The following is a 17,783-nucleotide window of genomic DNA, read 5'->3' on the forward strand; positions in this document are numbered from 1 at the left end:
AGTTGTTTCTCTGGGGGTGGTGGCAGTGTGTATCCTTGAACCAGGGCCACCCTGACATTTCTGCTGTTGGCTCAGTGGAAAGTCTGAAATCAGAATGAGTTTCCAACTTGGCTACTCTGTACCCTCTGGATTTCCACATCACTTTGGGGATCAGCCTCAAGATTTTTGCTGCACAGTTGGTACTTTGACATGGATCACGCTTAACTATGTAGACTCGAGTCAAACGCTGCCACATGAAGGACGTAAGTTGGGATGGTTGTTCACATCATTAAGATCCTTACCTCCATCTAATTGTGCTTTTCAAATCTTAACACCTCGAATCTATTCCTAAAATATTTTCTCATGCTAAAATAAAGGAAACATTTTTATTGCCAGTCTACAGAAACCTGTAATTTTTGAGTATACCTAGTGCCCATGGTTCTAGCACATTCTACTCACCCAGCCATGCCATGTTGCTAGCTGGCCATAAGGTGAAATTTGGAGTAGCAAGTGGTGGTGGTTTGAGGGTGTCTGTGTTGGATTTCATTATCTCCCTTCTTTTGCAGAAAGCTCTCAGACTGCGGGACACGATGGTGGTGCAGAAGGGACCCAGGAACAAGGTAGAGAAATGGCTTGTTTGTAGAGCTGCCCTGAGAGGAAGGTGGGCAGAGGGAGCGAGGGCAGGCTCGCAGGCCTGGGTGTCTTCCCCTGTCCACCCTCACCCAGCTGTTGCGTCCGTTCCTTGGCTCAGGCTCTCGGGATCAGCGGGTCAGATGCCACGGGTGCCCACACCCCAAGAAAAATCCCAAAGACAACTGTGGTGGGCGAGCTGGCACGCCCCGCACATGCCCGGTGCAGTCGAGGGCAGCCCTGTGCTCTACATGGCTCCACGCAGCCGTGGCTTCATTCCTGCTGTCAACTGACACAAAGGGAGTACCCACCGTTGAGGCGCGTGGTGGGACTATCATGGGGACCCCCCCTGCTGCCTTCGTTGGGTTTGTATTTTACTGCACAACTACTAACCAAGGCAGAAAGGGAGTGAGGGTGGATCCGAGGCTCCTGGACTGCGGAGAGGGAGTGGAGTGGCCGAGAGCAGCTTCCAGGAGGAGTGGTTGCTTGAGTCTTTGTTGTTGGTTTAGATGTGACCCACTCTTCTGAGTATCTACTTCAGGGAGGTTTGGTGTATTCCAAGTTGTCCAGCTGCCACTAACTCCAAGGCTCTCTGTCCTCCCCCAAGGAAAGCCCGTACTCTGGACACCACTCATCCTGTGTTGTCAATTCTGGCTCTTTCCTGTGTGTGGGTCATATGACGTAACAGGCCACGTGATGCTCTTCGCTTAGCACGGTGATTTTGAGGGTCGTATCGTAGCATCAGCTCTCTTTAGGTCTCTTGGTGGGAGCCCTCGTGTGTGATACTCTGTAGTACATGCATCCGACATCTTCATTTCTTAAGTTTTTTGTTGGATGGTTCGGCAAATGCAGACATGCGTTCAGGAGGCCAGGTGTTATAAACATCCATGAGCCAAGCTCGGCAAGCAAGGAGGTCCACGCTTGGACTGTTGGGACAGATGGGGGTGCGTCATGTCTCAAGTGACGGCAGTCGAGTAAGGGGAACCAGCAGAGCTTGAAGCTTTTGCAAAGTCCTCTTTGAAGAAGGGAATGGACTGGCTCGGGGTTCACTCAGCTGACACTTAGGGAGTACCCACCATTTGAGGTCACGTGGTGGGACTATCATGGGGACCCCTCTCTGCTGCCTTTGTTGGGTTTGTAGTTGAGAACTGCACACAGTGTTAGCACGCTGTCCTCACACGTCCCCAGAGGGCAGGTTTATGGTCTCGTATGTTGGCTAAGCATCCTGGCGTTCTGATGTGCTGCCTCTCTCCTGTGCAGGTTCCGACAGCGAGGTGGACATGGCAAACTACAGGACGCACGTGGCCAGCCAATTTGCCATGAAGTCTGACTCTGGAGGCCACCCTGAAAGCACCACTTCTGCCACCTGGCCCGAGATGCAGCTGCTGGCGGATGTCTTCAACCCAGACAAGGCAGAGGCCCGGCCGCACACAGTCGTCTTGCACGGGAAGCCTGGCATCGGGAAGTCGGCCTTGGCTCACCGGCTCATGCTGAGCTGGGCAGAGGGGCAGATCTACCAGGGCCTGTTCTCCTATGCCTTCTTCCTCGACGCTGATGACACATCCTGGAGCGAGGAGAGCAGCTTCGGGGAGCTGATTGCCAGAGAGTGGCCGACCCCAGAGGCGCCAGTGTCTGAGATCTTGTCCCGCCCTGAGAAGCTCCTGTTCATCCTGGACGGCTTTGAGCTGAGCCCTGGCCTCGGGCCGAACGAGGAAAAGCAGTGCAGAAACTGGACGGAGAGGCAGCCCGGGATGGTCTTGGTGCACAGCCTGCTCCGGCAAGTCCTGCTCCCGGGATGCTTCCTGGTGGTCACCATACGGAACGCAGACCTAGCCAAGCTGCAGCCGCTGGCCACGGCGCCACTCTACCTGGCCATGAGCGGCCTCTCGGTGCAGAGGCGGATCCAGCTGCTCCAGGAGCACGTCCCCAACGAGCAGGGCAAGATGCAGGTCCTGCACTCCGTGATGGACAACCACCAGCTCTTCGACCAGTGCCAGGTCTCCACCGTGTGCCTGCTGGTCTGCAGGGCACTGGAGCTGCAGGAGGCGACCGGCAACAGTGCAGGGGCACCTGGGTGCCAGACCCTTACGGCCTTGTACGCAGCCTTCGTGTTCCACCAGCTGGCCCCGGAAGGCGTCCTGCAGCACTGCCTGGGCCGCCCGGAGCGGGCCATGCTGCTAGGCCTGTGCCGCCTGGCCGCCGAGAGCGTGTGGGCAAAGAGGTCGGTGTTCCATGCAGAGGAGCTGCGGGCTCTGGGGCTGAGCGATGAGGAGCTCTCGGCACCTCCCCTCATGAGCGTCCTCCTCCCGGCCAACCGCAACCATGCGGAGGAGCGCTATGCCTTCCTGCACCTCAGCCTCCGGGACTTCTTTGCCGCCCTGTACTACGTGCTGGAGGCGCTGGCGCCTCGGAAGTCTTCCTGCTCCCTGCTCCCTGCAATCCCCTGGCACTGGAAGGAGCTCCGGCAGACCGTCGTCCCCACCCACTTGGGAGGCATGAAGCGCTTCCTGTTCGGCCTCATGAGCCAGGAGGTGCTGAGGGCCCTGGAGGTTCTGCTGGGGTGTGCGGTCCCCCAAGGGACGGCAAGACAAGAACTGACAAGCTGGATCTCCCTCCTGGGGCTGCAGGCCGGCACCCTGGCCCCCGAGAGCGCCATGGAGTCCTTCTACTGTCTGTTTGAGACCCAAGATAAAGAATTTGTGCTCCTGGCCTTGGACAGTTTCCAGGACCTGTGGCTGCGGGTCAGCCAGAAGATGGACCTGATCGTGTCGTCCTTCTGTCTGCAGTGCTGCCGCCACCTGCGGAAAATCCGGGTGGATGTCAGAGACCTCTTCCTGAAGGAGGAGATCCCCACGTGGCCCCGGATTCCCCAGTGGTGAGTTCGCCGGGTCCCTCGATGCACGGCTTGCCTGTCCAGGGTCCGCCGATGGCGTCTTCTGTGATAGCATGAATGTTCCAAGAGGTTTTGCCCGATGTGGGGAAGTTAGCTCTGCCCTGCGTAAGCGGGCAGATCGCCTCCCGATGCTGAGACGGACAGCGCTCATGTCCGATCTGTGACATGGAAGGGTGTCTTATTTTTCCCAACACAGGATGCAATGCAAGACCATCGTTGATGAGTGGTGGGAGAATTTCTGCTCTGTGCTGGCTACCCACCCTCAGCTGCAGCAGCTGGACCTGGGCCACAGTATCCTGAACGAATGGGCCATGAAGATGCTCTGTGCCAAGCTGAGGCACCCAACCTGTAAAATACAACGTCTGATGTAAGGCAGCCTGGCCCCAGCCCCTACCCCCCAGCCCCAGCTAGGTCCCAGCTCTCCTCTACACCTGCCGAGCGGCTGCCCCTCTGAGACTCCTCCAGTGTGTTCCGAGTGCGTGGGGAGGGCTGGGAACCAAGTTGGAGGGGGGCTTTGCGGACCCCTTTGTGGTCTCACGCAGTTCCCGCTCAGAACCATACCCAGCCACCGCTTCCAGCCACTGCGCATTGACGCACGTGACTGGGGCCTCACTGTGCGTTCACAGCACTGCAGGACGAGAGGACCCTGGTGCCCCTAACCAACCTGCTGGAGGACCCCTCAAACACCCACACCCTCTAGGAAACATCAACAGGTGCTTCGCAAGTTAGAAGCATGTATCTATTGGCGCATGCGTGCCTCTTGTTCAAATAGTGCCATGTCGTAAAAGGCGCCTGGACGCTGTTTCTTCTCTGGCATGGCACACTTGGGGTCCTGTGTTTCATGACAACTGGCCATCCAGCTCCTCGTTGAGCGTGTCCTCTCCAAGATGACGCCCCACAGGAGCAGAGCCAGAACACCAGCACCCCATGTCGAGCACCGACTGGAGTCCCAGCTGCTCTTTCCAATCCAGCCTGTGTGCCTGGAGAGAGGAAATAGTTGAACTGCTTGGGTCTCTGCTCACCACACAGGGAGAGATCTTAGTAAAATTCAGGCTCCTGGCTTTTTGGCACAGCCCTAGTCACTTGGGAGGCAGCTGGCAGGTAGAAGATGTCTCCGTCTTTCAAATCTTGGACTCCTATGTGCTCAAGTATTTGCTTCCAAATGAACTGAACAAGGAAGCAATTTCTAATCGTTTCCTTTTGGAAGGGACATGGCTGACTTGGGCCTTCCTCTGCTCCCACAGATTGAAGGGCGCCCAGGTATCGGCTGGTCTCCATCACCTCTGGGCGACTCTGGTCACAAACCATAACCTAAAGCACCTCGACCTGGGAGGCACACACCTGCAGGAGCAAGATGTGAAGATGGCCTGCGAGGCGCTGAAGCACCCAAACAGCGTCCTGGAGTCGCTAAGGTGGGCTGCTGACCACTGGGCGACAGTCACGGCCACGGCAGCTAGAGACACCACTGGCGTGCAAGGCAGCGTGGCCGTTCCAGGTGGAGAGATCGGGAAAGGACGCACCGGGGGGTGCTGGCTGGTGGTCACTGCCAGCACCAGGATAATGCTGGGAGGATGGCAGACGGGAGAGCCCGAGAGGCTGCCTGTCCATGCCCAGATGGAAGCAGTTGCTGTGTGGGTGTGCCAGGCCACCTCTTAGTCTCCCTCACCTGCTCCACAGGCTGGACTTCTGCGGGCTGAACCAGTCCTGCTACCTGATGATCTCCCAGGTCCTTCACAAGTCCACCAGCCTGAAAATTTTGGGCATGGCCGGAAACAAGGTGACTGACTGGGGCCTGAAAGTGCTGTGTGACGCCCTGCGGCCCTCCTGGTGCGCACTGCGAAGACTAACGTGAGTGTTGTGGGCTGGGATGCCATGGGTGTGGCGGGGAGGGGAATCCGTGGCCACTCAGCCTTGGGTGAGGACCAGGTCAGCGACCGTGGAAGAAAAGACAATAGAGAATGAGGCTGCGCTCCTAAATGCTCAACTGATGTGACAGGCAGAGCAGGATGTGGCCAGATGCCAGCTGTTCCAGAGCCCTCTGAGCACCGGGCGGCCCAGTGGCTTCACAGCTGGACTCCACAGCTGGAGAGCGCCACCTGGCGGTGCTGGAATGGGGTGGTATCGGGCACGATGCAGACCAGAGCATGCGTTTTCTTGGTACCCAAAATCTCAAAGGTGAATCCCATCCCAGCATCAACCAAGCCCAGTCAGGGTAGAGGCACCTGCTGCCCACCCAGGGTAGGGGCAAGTCCCGGCATTACTGCAGCATGAGTGCTTCCGTGTGGAGACAGGAGGAGGCAGCAAAGCTGTACCTGCAGCACCAGGGGGTTCAAAAGGGTGTTGCTTTCTTACTGGCCATGTCGTGGAGGAAAAGGGTAACAGTATACTCCCACAGCTCTGTGGTGCGCCAGCCCACTGCTGAGTGCTCGAATTCCATTGACTCGGTTCTCACATACAACCTGAGAGGTGATTTGCAGTCCGTTTACAGACAAGTGCAGAGGAATGGGCCATCTAAGATCACCCTGGACTCAAAGACCCACCCCAAGTGGAGTTGTCTTGGTACCCAAGAGCTGAGCCCTCACCTGGGACTTCTTAGGTCCTAGAAGTCCTCTGTCCTCACAGCTTTGGAAGGGTGCAGCAGCAGCCACTCGCCCATGTCCCAAGCAAAAGTTACAGCCCAAACAGGGCCAAGGTCGGGGGGCAGGGAGGGAAGGGGCGGAAGGATCGCCCTGGGAGCCGGCAGCTTTGAGGCCAATTTCCCAGCTTTGTGTGAGAACATGAGCAGATGCCCAGGGTGTGAAGGTACAAGTCACATTGCGCATACAGGTGATTCCCTGCTCCCCTTGGGCTCATAGTGCTTAAAGAGAAGGGGGTACCCTTACTAGACCAGGAATCCCAGCCCTCCAGCAGGGACACCCCAGCTGACTAGACAGACACAGGGCTTTTCTGAGTCCATGAGTGCAGGGCTGGGGTCACGCTCCGTGCATCTGCCCAGCTCTCCGGCTCCATCTGAAGTCCGGTAGCCAGGATGCAGTACAGCACACAGGCTCTGTGTGGCATTACGTCACCCTCTTGAGGGAAGGAAGGACGCTCCGTGTTGTCACAGGAGTGTCGCCTATGTAGCAGGTTCGGTCAATGGGATTCATTTCAGAGTTCATTTTCAACTGTGATAGTGCTTAGAGCATGAACTGTATATTGTAATGCATGCAGCTTAGGATCAAATTTGAATAATGAACAAATCCATGCCTTAAAGATTTATCATGTTGAGACATTGTGGGGCCCCCATTACAGGACACACAGAGTACTGGCTACCGTAACCTTGAGGGGCAGGCGGGACGTGGGGAGAGTTTGAACAATGGGCACAACATCCTAGGTCCCAACAGGACCTCGTACCATGATGCCTGGCCCATTTCCGTCACGGCTAGAACAGACCTCGTATTTGGGACATGTGGAGCTCAAGGGGGCGTGACACGTTTCCCAGGCCATGTCTCTTCCTGGCCAAGGAAGAGGAGGGAGGTTAGACTGCACCTCACTGCACCCTGAGTCTCTCCTTGCAGGCTGGAGGACTGTGGCCTCATGGCCACCAGCTGCCATATCCTGGCCTTGGCCCTCACCAACAACCGGAGCTTGACACACCTGTGCCTGTCACGAAACCCCCTGGACCCTGAGGGCCTGAGTCCACTGTGCCGTGCCATCCCAGATTCAAGTCTGCAGAGGCTGGTGTAAGTTGGGCTGGCCTCCTTGAAGGCCTTCTTAGCTTGCTTACATTGGTTAAAAATTTACTTCTATTTGAAAGGTGGGTTTCCAGAGAGGAGAGACGGATCTTCCATCTGCTTGTTCATTCCTGAACATTCACAGTAACCAGAGCTGAGCCGATCTGAAGCCAGGAACCAGGAGCTTCTTCCGGGACTCCCGTGTGGGTGCAGGGTACCAAGGCTTTGGGCCATCCTCGACTGCTTTCCCAGGCCACAAGCAGGGAGCTGGAGGGGAAGTAGAGCAGCCGGGACATGAGCCAGCGCCCATATAGGCTGCTGGCGCTTGCAGGCTTAGGACTAATAAGTTGAGCCATTGTGCCAGCCTCAAAGCTTCTTAGCTTTCTTACGTGTCACATGATACAGCTCCAAGGCACAAGGCCATGGTGCTCCATGTTGGTGCTCCTACCTCACTGGCAGTCTACAAGGGGGATCGTCGGTGGGTGCTCCAGCCCCTTTTGGAGACCATGCGTTTGTATTTTCTCATTCGATGACATTGTGTCTGGATGACGTTCCACACAATGTGAATGCTGTGTTGGTGGTCACCGTAGTGTGTCATTTAGGGATCAGCAGCAAGAATAAAACTTGCATGCTCAGAACACTGTCGTAACGACGGGTGCAGACCTGTGGGTGCGCAGCATCAGGACCCTGGGCCTCGGCTCTTCGATGCAGTCTGTCCCAGGGAAGATGAGCTGAGCCTCGGCTCGCCTGCAGAGTGAACCTGCAGTTCTCACAGCTGCTGGCTCAGCTGGCCGTGCCCCTTGGACCACGGATGGGCAGGGATGGGCTCCTGGGAACCTCTGACCATGTTTCCATCAACGGCCCTGTGTTTTACCTCACTCTCTGTTGAATGATGCTGTGTTGAATTGCATTGGAAACCATTTCAAATCATGGAAGCACCCTGCTTCCCACATTTCCCCAGTACGTGATGGGGAGCTACTGAGTATGTAGCAGGCTAATAACCTCCCCACCACCACCAAGGAAAGGACCACGTGCCTGGAATCGGCAGGCATGTGATGAAAGGGTCCTACAAGTGGGACTGGGGATTCAAGATGAGGGCCTCTTGGGTGGGTCACATGGTCTCTGTAACTGCAGGGATCCTCAGAAACGAAGGTAGGAAGATCAGGGGTCTGGGTGGTGCCGGCTCTGAAGCCGCGGTAACAGGGCAGGAACTAAGCAAGGTGGATGCCTCCCAGCTGGGAGACACCAGGAAGAAGCCTGCAGCAGCTCGGCTAACCCCTTGCCTTGAGACCTGAAGTGGGCTGCGGACTTTTAGAGTTAGATGCGAAGACTCTTATGAGCAGAGCAGTGTGAAGTTCTGTCACACAGCAGTCGTGGGAGACTCGCGTTGGAAGGGAAGACCAAGAACATTGAGCAGCCAGTGTACCCCAGTGCCCATCACGGCACCAGGATGGTGTACAGCCCCGACCAGTCTCAAGTGTGCGTGGACAAAGGGGACGAGGCTCCCACGTCTGCAACCAATGACGTGACCTTTGCCCTCCCCTCGCGTGCTTCCCACAGGCTGAACCATTGTGGCCTGGATATTGCTGGCTGTGGCTACCTTGTGTTCGCGCTCAGGGACAACAAGCAGCTGACGCACCTGAGCCTCAGCCAGAACCCCTTGGGAGACAGTGGAATTAAGCTGTTGTATGAGGCCATGCGCGAGCTGTCTTGCCACCTGCAGGACCTGGAGTAAGTTGCCCGTTGACCATGGGGCTGGTGAGCTGGGGTGGGGTGTCACCTCCCAGAGGGTCAAGAGGGATGAACAGGGAAACCAAACCCAAAAACTAACTAGGTCCCCGGGGTCAGCTGCCACTCACTTTCGCAGCGGACACTCCAAGCTCTATTCTGAATAAGAGCTCCAGGGAAAAAAATAGTTTTGGGCACCCCCACCCCTCTAATCCCTCAAACTGGTTGATGCCTAGGCAATCTTCAGCCATAGCCAGGGAAGGGGTGTGTGTCTGTCTGGCCTCCGAGTTTCTTGGCCCTTGGTTGTACTGTTTTTGGTCCACAGGAACGGGCCTCTATCCCCCTCCGGACAATGGAACAGATCGGAACAGGCCAGACCCCGCAGCCTAGCAAAAATGCATTGCTATTAGCAGTTAGGCAAATGCCCTCCTGAGGTGGTTCTTCCTTGAGCCATAAACGGTGTGGTATAGCACACTGTCTGCTGTTCTTAGCAGCAAACGGCCCGGGCTGGGCGTGTTCTGAATACCAGACTCGCAGGCCCACCAGTTCCTACTGCAAGCAGGGATCCAGAGCCTGCTGTGGTCTCCTGTCCATCTTGATGCGCAGGGTACAGTAAAGGCAGAATGGGATTCCTTAGCTGTTGCATCGCAGCCAAAAGCCGCGTAGACACTGAGTTTGTGTGCAGTGTGGGAGTCATGAGTACCTTACAGATCCTTGTATGTGCAGTAGTCTTTTCAATAACAAAGACGAAATTGACCAAAAGTAGAATCGTGCTAAAATCTCTCCCTGCCCAGTAATGACCAAGAGGAACTGAACACAGGCCGTGTGCATGACAGAAACTGGTCTTTCCTGGAGAGAATCACTTACAGCATTAAACCAAAGTGCAGGGAGGTTGGGCCTCGTCATTTATCCACTGTGGCAGCTAGGACTCGGTTGTTCCCATGTGACCTTAGGCTGTGCGCCCTCCCAGCTTTGGCCCCCACCCTCCTCCATGACCTACATGCCTCCCGAGAAGGCCTGTCACCCCCTAGGCCTAAGCTGCTGCTGACGGCTGAGTACCTCCCAGCCAAGGCGCCACAGTTGCTCTGTGTTTGGGAATATTCACTCCTGTGTCCCCAGATGCCCAGGCCATGGGCTCCAAGTTTCAATAGGGAATGTTTTTCATACACAGAGCCCTTGATAGAATGTCTTTGGTGTGCCTGCATTTAACCTGCCATAAAGTCAGATGGAGAATTTTCTACCTGTGGCATTGTACTGTCAACCCAGAAACGCAAGTTTTGGATTTTTACCATGTGGATGCTCGAGCCGTGTGGGACTCTGAGGCTGTGCATCAGGGTCTCTTCTGCCCCCACATGTTGACCTCCCCCTTTGGGGTGCTCTATTGCCGTATCGGTAACTGCTATCACCACTTTCTTCCCTAGGACTTGCCTATTTCTCCCACCTCTCCATGGAGCATGGCGACTCCAACCCCGCCTCCCCATCTCTGGGTGGGAGGGCAAGTCTCCAGTTTTTCTGACACTCCAAGTTCTACTCAATGCTTCCCAATCTCCCAGCTGCCGTCTCTCAAGTTGGGTTGTTTTTTGTTAATGTGAAAGGTAGATGTTTTCTCTACTGGTCAATTCCCATTACCCACAACAGCCAGATTGACTCAAGCTTGAGCCAGGAGCCCAGGGATGCCCTCCTGCCCTCCGTGAGTTGCCAGGGGTTCAAGGATTTGGGACTTCAGCTGTCTTCGAAGGTGTACTCCGGATCGGAGCCAAGCAGCCATTGTTGAACCTGCTACTGTACAACACTGCTCCCAGCCTCCAGGCTCGGAGCCGGCACGCTGTCTGGGCTGTTCAGGGTCGATAGAAGGGCGTTTACAAGCAAAGGGAAGGGCTCTTTGAGCTCTGGTCATCTCACTGCTGTCCTGCCTCTCACTGCTGTCCTGCCGCTCACTGACGCGGGCATGCACTCGCATTTCCTCACAGGGTGGCAGGCTGCCAGCTCACCGCGGCTTGCTGCGAGAGCCTGTCCCACATGATCATGAGGAGCAAACACCTGAAGAGCCTGGATCTCGGCAGCAACGCCCTGGGGGACAGTGGGGTGGCAGCGCTGTGCGAGGGGCTGAAGCAACGGAGCAGCGCCCTGCAGAGACTCGGGTGAGTTCCTGGGGCTCGGGCGGGACGCGGTGGGGTCACCCAAAGATGGCTGACCACCTGATGGCTCACGACGGTCAAGTTGATCAGCCAACACCCAGGGCAGGATCACGGGTGCCGGTGGCGTACATCCCGGCTCAGCTCCTGGGCATGAGAGGAACCATGTGGAAGTGCCTGAGGGGCAGGCAGACGGGCAGACGGACTTGAAAGAGCCCCAGGTCACCCCAGTGTGCCAGGCCTGACGCTACACGGGCAGTGCTGGACGCAGGTGGGTTGGACCTTGGTGTTGAGACACAAGGACTGGCGAAGGATGGGACATAGGATGAAAAGACAAGTTTGCTTTGATCTAAAACTAAGAACTCACGCTTAAAACGGATCTTGAAAACGGATAGCATGTAAAAGACTGTACGTGAACAAATATTTGCTTGAGAATTGGCGCTCCATTGCGTGTTCTTCCAGTTTTTGAAGTGACCTCCTAGCTGTGGTTCTGAAAACCCCAGCGAGCACCCGAATCCCCCAGGGTGCGCCCCCACCCCGCAGCGGAGTGGAGTTTAGCCACGCAAAGCGGTCGAGCACGGGTGCCAGCCCCGCAGGAACCTCGGAGAAACATTACCTGCACGGAGCAAGTCGAACCTGCAGAACACGTGCGCTGGCTTCACTGGCATGAAGCATCCGGAACAGGTGAATCCAGAGAGCCCGCGTGCCCCCAGGGACGGGGAGAGGCGTGAGCCAATTCCTCGGCCAGGATGCTGACACTGGAGCCAGCTGAGGGGTGGCAGGACTCGCGAGGCACCCAGAATGTTTGCTACTCTTGTGGACTCCACACGTATCCCACTTGTAACTGCCGAGAGCCCAGGTTAGAGCGTCTTCCTGCACTGCGCCTGGGGCTCGAGCCAAGCCTCATCTCCTTCCCCGAGGCATCCTGTTCTCCTACTCCTTCTCTTGCCTTGTCTCTGAGATCATGTTCTGTCTCATCAAGTACTTTCTGGAAGTCTCCCCATCGCCTTCACCTGCTCCACCTTTCCAGCACTTTCCCTCAGGTAGCCGAAAGCTGTTGGCGCTGCAAAGGGCAGCTGGATGGCATGTACGCCCATCTGCCTATATGCCATCAAGTGCCTGTTACAGACTTTCTTGTATTACAAGAATTTCAGGGGTGTAGCAGGTTGGGCTACCATCTGCAACCCTGGCATCCCACATGGGTACCGGTTCCAGTCATGACTGTTCCGTCTTTGATCAAGCTCCCCACTAATGTTCCTGGGAAAGCCACGGACGATGGTCCAAGTGCCGGGGCCTCTGCGCTCATGTGGAAGACCCAGATGAAGTTGTAGCTTCAAACTTTTCCAGCCCTGGCCACTGTGGCCATTTGGGGAGTGAACCAGTTGCTGAAAAATCAAATTTCTTTCCCTCTTCTCTGCTTCTGTAATGTTTAAAAAACAAAGCGGCCAAGCCCAATGCCCAGCACTCATCCCCAGTGTCGTTTCTGCAGCTTGGAGGCCTGCGAGCTGACTTCGGACTGCTGCAAGACCCTGGTGCTGGCCCTGTCGCACAACCAGCAGCTGATGAGCCTCAATCTGGCGCAGAACCACTTCTGCCCCCAGGGAGTGAAGAAACTCTGCTCGGCCTTCACCTGCCCCACGTCCAAGCTGCGGGTCATCGGGTGAGTGCCTGGAGCTCCTCTTGGGCAGGCCGGCCGGCAGCACCGCTGCTGATGGTGTCGGTCTCCATCCAACACATGCCAACCTTGGTCCTGGCACCAAGCTGCATGTGGGGAAATGAGAATAAGCGAGGTGCCCAATACAATGGAGCCAGCTTTGGGGCAGGTGGGCGTGGGAGACAGTAACATACAAGCATCGATGCTCAAAAACCAAACTGCTGTGTGACTTGGCGACGGGTATCGAGGACCCCAGAGGCAGGGCATGGCCTCTGACAGGACTGGGTGGTGAGGAACAGGGGCGCAAGTGTCAGACCTGGACTTCCCTTGGGGGCCTCCTGTGACTGTCCCCCAAGGTGTGAAATGGGAAGCTCGTTCAGCTACCTGACCCCCCATGTCTTAGTGGGGGACCCCTGGCACGCTGCCTTAGAAACTTGAGAAGCCAGCAGCCTCTTCAGGCCTCAGTCCATTTCCCACCTACACAGGTAAACAGCAGATGTCAACTCAAACATGGGGGTCCCTGCCACCTACATGGGACAGTTGGGTTGCACTTCTAGCTCCTGGCCCAGCCCCTGCTGAGGCCACTGAGGGAGTGAACCAGCAGGTGGAACAGAGTCCTATCTCCCGTCTCCACAGCTTTCCCTGCCCCCACCCATATGAAGTGGGGCAGCTGAATGTTAAAGCACTAGCTAGACAGTGGCCTGTGTGCGCAAGAGGGGCCGGGGCTTGGGAGTTGGTGCAGGCACAGAAGGTTAGCACTGGGGCAGCATGCCACACCTGAGCTGTCCGTCCGATGACCTTGGTCAACGGGTCTTGGGAGTCAATGACAGAAGGCATGTAAAAGCAAACCAGCCTGTCAAACAATTACAAATGCGCGTTTCCCTGGCTTCCATTAGAGTCTAAACTTGATGGGCGCAGGGAGTCACCCTCCATCTCTGTTCCTCACTTCCTGTAATCGGGGCTTCACACGGGGCTGAGTGGCAGGTGCCGCTTCGGATGGTGTGAGGGAGGTGCCTGAGGGAACCTGCGCTGCTCCCAGTCGGGGAAGGGGCCCATACTCCTGTGTGCCAAAGGTTTGCAGGTAATTGCTGGGTCACCCGGAACCCTTGGAGAAGGGCTTCCCAGGAGACAAAGGCAGAACCTGCCTCAGGAGCCCCTTTCACTTTCCCCCCAGGCTGTGCAAGGAGCAATACCCTGAGGAGACGCGAAAGCTGCTGGAGGGGGTCCAGCTTGCCAAGCCCCACGTAGTCATAGATGGGGACTGGTACTCCCATGACGAGGAAGACCAGCACTGGTGGAGAAGCTGAAGCCCTTAGCATGCATGTGCACACACTCCCGCCCCCAGCCCGCCCCTTCCTCCCCAGCACCCTGAAACGGTCTCCTCCCGGCGAGTCATGCTGGAAGTGGAAATGGAGCCAAGGCCTGTGCCATGCTCAGTGGCGGAAGCAGAACTTGGGAGCCGCCATTGAAGGCCACAGGCTTCAAGTCACACAGCCTTGTCTACATCCTGCCCCAGGGTGTCTGGAGGAAATTGGAATAAACACTTGGAGCATCTGGAAAGGTACCAAGTGGTTTTGTCCAGGGTGTAGTTCCAGAGCAGAGGCTTGGCATGTGGGTCTCCCCCAAATTCGGGTAACACGAGTGTTGCCAACTTTGAAGTACCAGTTTCCCGGGGGGAGAGAGGCACGGTGGGGGCAGTACAGGGTGAACACAAAGCTGGATTCCAAAAGGAAAAGATGGCCCAGCACAGCATGAGCACAGCAGGTGGACGGCTGGTCAGTGGCCCAGCACAGCCTGAGCACAGCAGGTGGACGGCTGGTCAGTGGCCCAGCACAGCCTGAGCACAGCAGGTGGACAGCTCAGTGGCCCAGCAGTCTGAGCACAGCAGGCAGATAGCTGATCTCTGTAGGTGGTGTTGGGGTAGCCTGGGTTACACAGACTGGCACTCGAGGAGTGCTCATTGGCGTTTAGCTCCTTCCCAGCTGGCTACACGTCCGATGGAAGGCGGCATACGTGCAGAGGCTAACCTTGCTGAGGCTTCGGAGTAGTAACTGGTCGGCTGCTCCAAGAGTGGGAATGTCACCTGTTCTCATATCATGGGTCCTTTCTTCTGTGCCATTAGCCCACGATGCTTGACAACAGGTCTGACAGACTTGTGTGCCTAACTTGGTCCTCAGCCCTGTTGGCAGGGTAACTTGGCTGAGCTCCAAAGCAGTTACTCAGGTGGGGCCCAGCTCCCACTGCCCCTCGGGTAGGGAAACCGAGGCAGAGGTAGCATGAGCACACCCAGCAGTCAGCAGGAGCTGCGCAAACCCAGGTTCCATGTCTGCCCGAGCCAGTCATACATTGCCTACAAATCAAATGGCTGGCTCGGCGAGCCTGGGCACTGCCCAGCTCCGTCCCCTACGACTGGTTGTCCTCCCTGCCCCCCGCACTGCCCTTCTGATGTGGCCAGTGGCAAACTTCCCTTGGGTTTCAGAAATGTCTGCCCTCCTGCCTCTCACATTAGCCTGGTCTCTCACAGCTTCTTTCTAGAAAACTTCCTTAGGTACATGTTGGGGGAGGGTTTCAGTTGCCTCCTGATAAAACGTAGCTGGTTTTGTCATTTTAAAGGTATAAGGCAGGGTCAGCATTGGAATGCAGTGGGTTAAGCCGCTGCCTGTAGCACCAATGTTCCCTATGGGAGCCAGATCTAGTCCCAGCTGCTCCACTTCTGAGTCAGCTCCCTGATAAACGCAGCCAAGGATTGACCAAGGGCCTGGGTTCCTGCCGCCCACATGGGCAGGAGTCCTGCGTGGAGTTTGAACTCCTGGCTTCGGCATGGCTTAGCACTGGCTGCAGCAACCATGTGGGAAGTGAACCAGAGGCTGAAGGGTTGATCACTGCAGGTCCAGCGGTGAGCACTAGCACTAGACACAGTGGCAGCTCTGCCCCCACCCCGCAGGAGCAGGGGAGGGGTCCCGAGAGGAGAGCCCAGCATCTTGGCCAGCTCTACTCGGCTCACCTGTCTGAAGGCAGGCCTCTGGGCCTCTTGGAGGTTCCCAGGGCGGGGAGGGAGAGCCTGGGCCTGGCTTCTCCCACAGGCCCGGCGTGCCTCCTGGGCCGCGCTGCGAGCTCCCAGCGGCTACAGGCTTGTGACCCGAGGCCACAGATGGCAGACAGCGGCTCCTGAGCAGCTCTAGGTAACGGAGGTACACCCAACCCCTCACTAGACTGACTATTCCGTAGTCTCCAGCCCCAGGTACCAGGTCCGAAATGCTGGCACAGGATGGGTGAGGGTCCTCGTTCCTCCAGGATGGGGAGGGGAAACCGAGTACACAAACGAGCTACAACTGTTCATACTGTAGAAAAGCAAGCGAGGGGCCAGCGCCATGGTGTAGCATGCTGATCCTCCACCTGCAGTGCCAGCATCCCATGTGGGTGCTGGTTCAAGTCCCGGCTGCTCCACTTTCGTCCAGCTCCCTGCTTGTGGCCTGGGAAAGCAGTGGAGGACGGCCCAAAGCCATCACTCACAGGAAGCTCCTGGATCCCACCTTTGCAGCAGCCCCGCTCTGGCCATGGCAGTGAGCCAGCAGGTGGGAGATCTCTCAGGTCACGTGAGAACACAGGCTCCCGGGGAGTGGAGCATGGCAGGAAGTGATGCTGAGAGCCAGTGTCAGGTGGAGTGGGGAGCTGGGGCAGCAGGCAGGTGATAGTACGGCGTGGGAGCTGGATGAGGGGTGAGCAGCACCGGCGGTGGCTGACCGGTTCAGGCCCCAGCAGCTCCCCCTCCATCCAGCTCCCTGTTCGTGGCCTGGGAAGGCAGTGGGGTCAAGGCCCAGGTGTCTGGGCCCTGCACCCACACGGGAAACCTGGCTGGTAACCTTGGCTCCTGGTTTCTGCTGTTGTGTGCTTCTGGGGAGTGAGCCAACAGAAGGAAGACAGTCTCTCTCTCTCAAATGAAACATATTTTCCAAACAGGTATAACTGTGACAGCCGGGCAGCTGTGGTTCCCTCCCTCCCAGGGAGGCCCTCAGCCCAGGGCCTCTGCCCACCCGCCTGCTCCTCCACACTGGAGCTGCAGTGCACCCGCAGGAGCAGGGCATGTGGGCCAGCCCTGCGTTCCTCAACTTCTCTGAAAACTGTTCCCTAGGAGTAACCTGGGAAGGCCCCTCAAGGAAGCCCCCAGGCGGTCTTCCCTGGCAGCCCCCCCAGGTGTTACATTTAAGGGAGGAGGTGTGGAAAGAAAATCTGGGGCACTTCATGCAAAAACATGTGGACTTTCCAGATAACTCGCTGAACTGCCTATGGTATGGGGCTCGGGGTGGTCGCTGGCTGGACCAGGAGTGACCCTCGCTCAAGGACAGCCTGGTGACCTGCAGGGTGGCCGGGCTAGGGAGATACAGCAGCCAACAGGTGTGAGCAACCCAGATGCCCATCAGCATACCCTAGCAGGTGACAGAGGAGATACCACCTACCCAGTGCCAGGCACAGCCCTGAGCGCCACCCCTGCCACCGTGCCAGCCGAGACCACTTGCAGGTGAACAAACCTTGCCCAGCTGGGCTAAGGAGAAAGCCTCCGAGAATATTTCTTTCTAAAGAATTATCTTTATTAGAAAGGCAGATTCAGAGAAGAAGAGTCAGGAAGACTTTCCATTTTGTGGTTCGCTCAATAGCCAGAGCTGAGCTGATCCAAAGCCAGGAGCCAGGAGCTTCTCCCTGATTTCCCACACGGGTGCAGGGTCCCCAGGCTCTGGGCCATTCTCTGCTTTCCCAGGCAGGGAGCTGGATGGGAAGTGGAGCAGCAGGGACACACGCCTGCACTCAAATGGGATCCGGCACGGCAGCAGAGGCTCAGCCTAGCACACCGTGACGCCGTCTGCCTTCCCCGAGGAGGTCTGAGGGAGGACCTTGCCCAGCAGACGGGAACGCTTCCCCAGGCAAAGTCCCCTTCAGTATGGAGAGCATTGGTTGTCACAAAGGGAGGGTGGGTGCTACCGGAAAAACCAGGGGTGCTTCGCAGCGCCCAGGATGGCCCACAGCCAGGGCCTGAGGGCAGGGAGGACAGCTTG

The 17,783-nt window shown here is 57.0% G+C and overlaps 1 protein-coding gene across 1 annotated transcript; it reads left to right on the top strand.

Annotated features, from left to right (window-relative positions):
* The first annotated feature begins 1,984 nt into the window (after nucleotides 1–1,984).
* NLRP5 (NLR family pyrin domain containing 5) lies at nucleotides 1,985–14,223 on the top strand. The gene is made up of 9 exons (XM_012930294.2): nucleotides 1,985–3,484; nucleotides 3,699–3,869; nucleotides 4,747–4,914; nucleotides 5,180–5,350; nucleotides 7,060–7,224; nucleotides 8,776–8,946; nucleotides 10,914–11,084; nucleotides 12,568–12,738; nucleotides 13,907–14,223. Exons 1-9 carry the CDS (start codon nucleotides 1,986–1,988, stop codon nucleotides 14,037–14,039), a joined length of 2,820 nt encoding a protein of 939 aa, XP_012785748.2. The 5' UTR covers nucleotide 1,985; the 3' UTR covers nucleotides 14,040–14,223.
* Nucleotides 14,224–17,783: the final 3,560 nt, after the last annotated feature.

This window comes from Ochotona princeps, chromosome 16 (genome assembly GCF_030435755.1).
Source record: "Ochotona princeps isolate mOchPri1 chromosome 16, mOchPri1.hap1, whole genome shotgun sequence".
NCBI classification, from domain to species: domain Eukaryota; kingdom Metazoa; phylum Chordata; class Mammalia; order Lagomorpha; family Ochotonidae; genus Ochotona; species Ochotona princeps.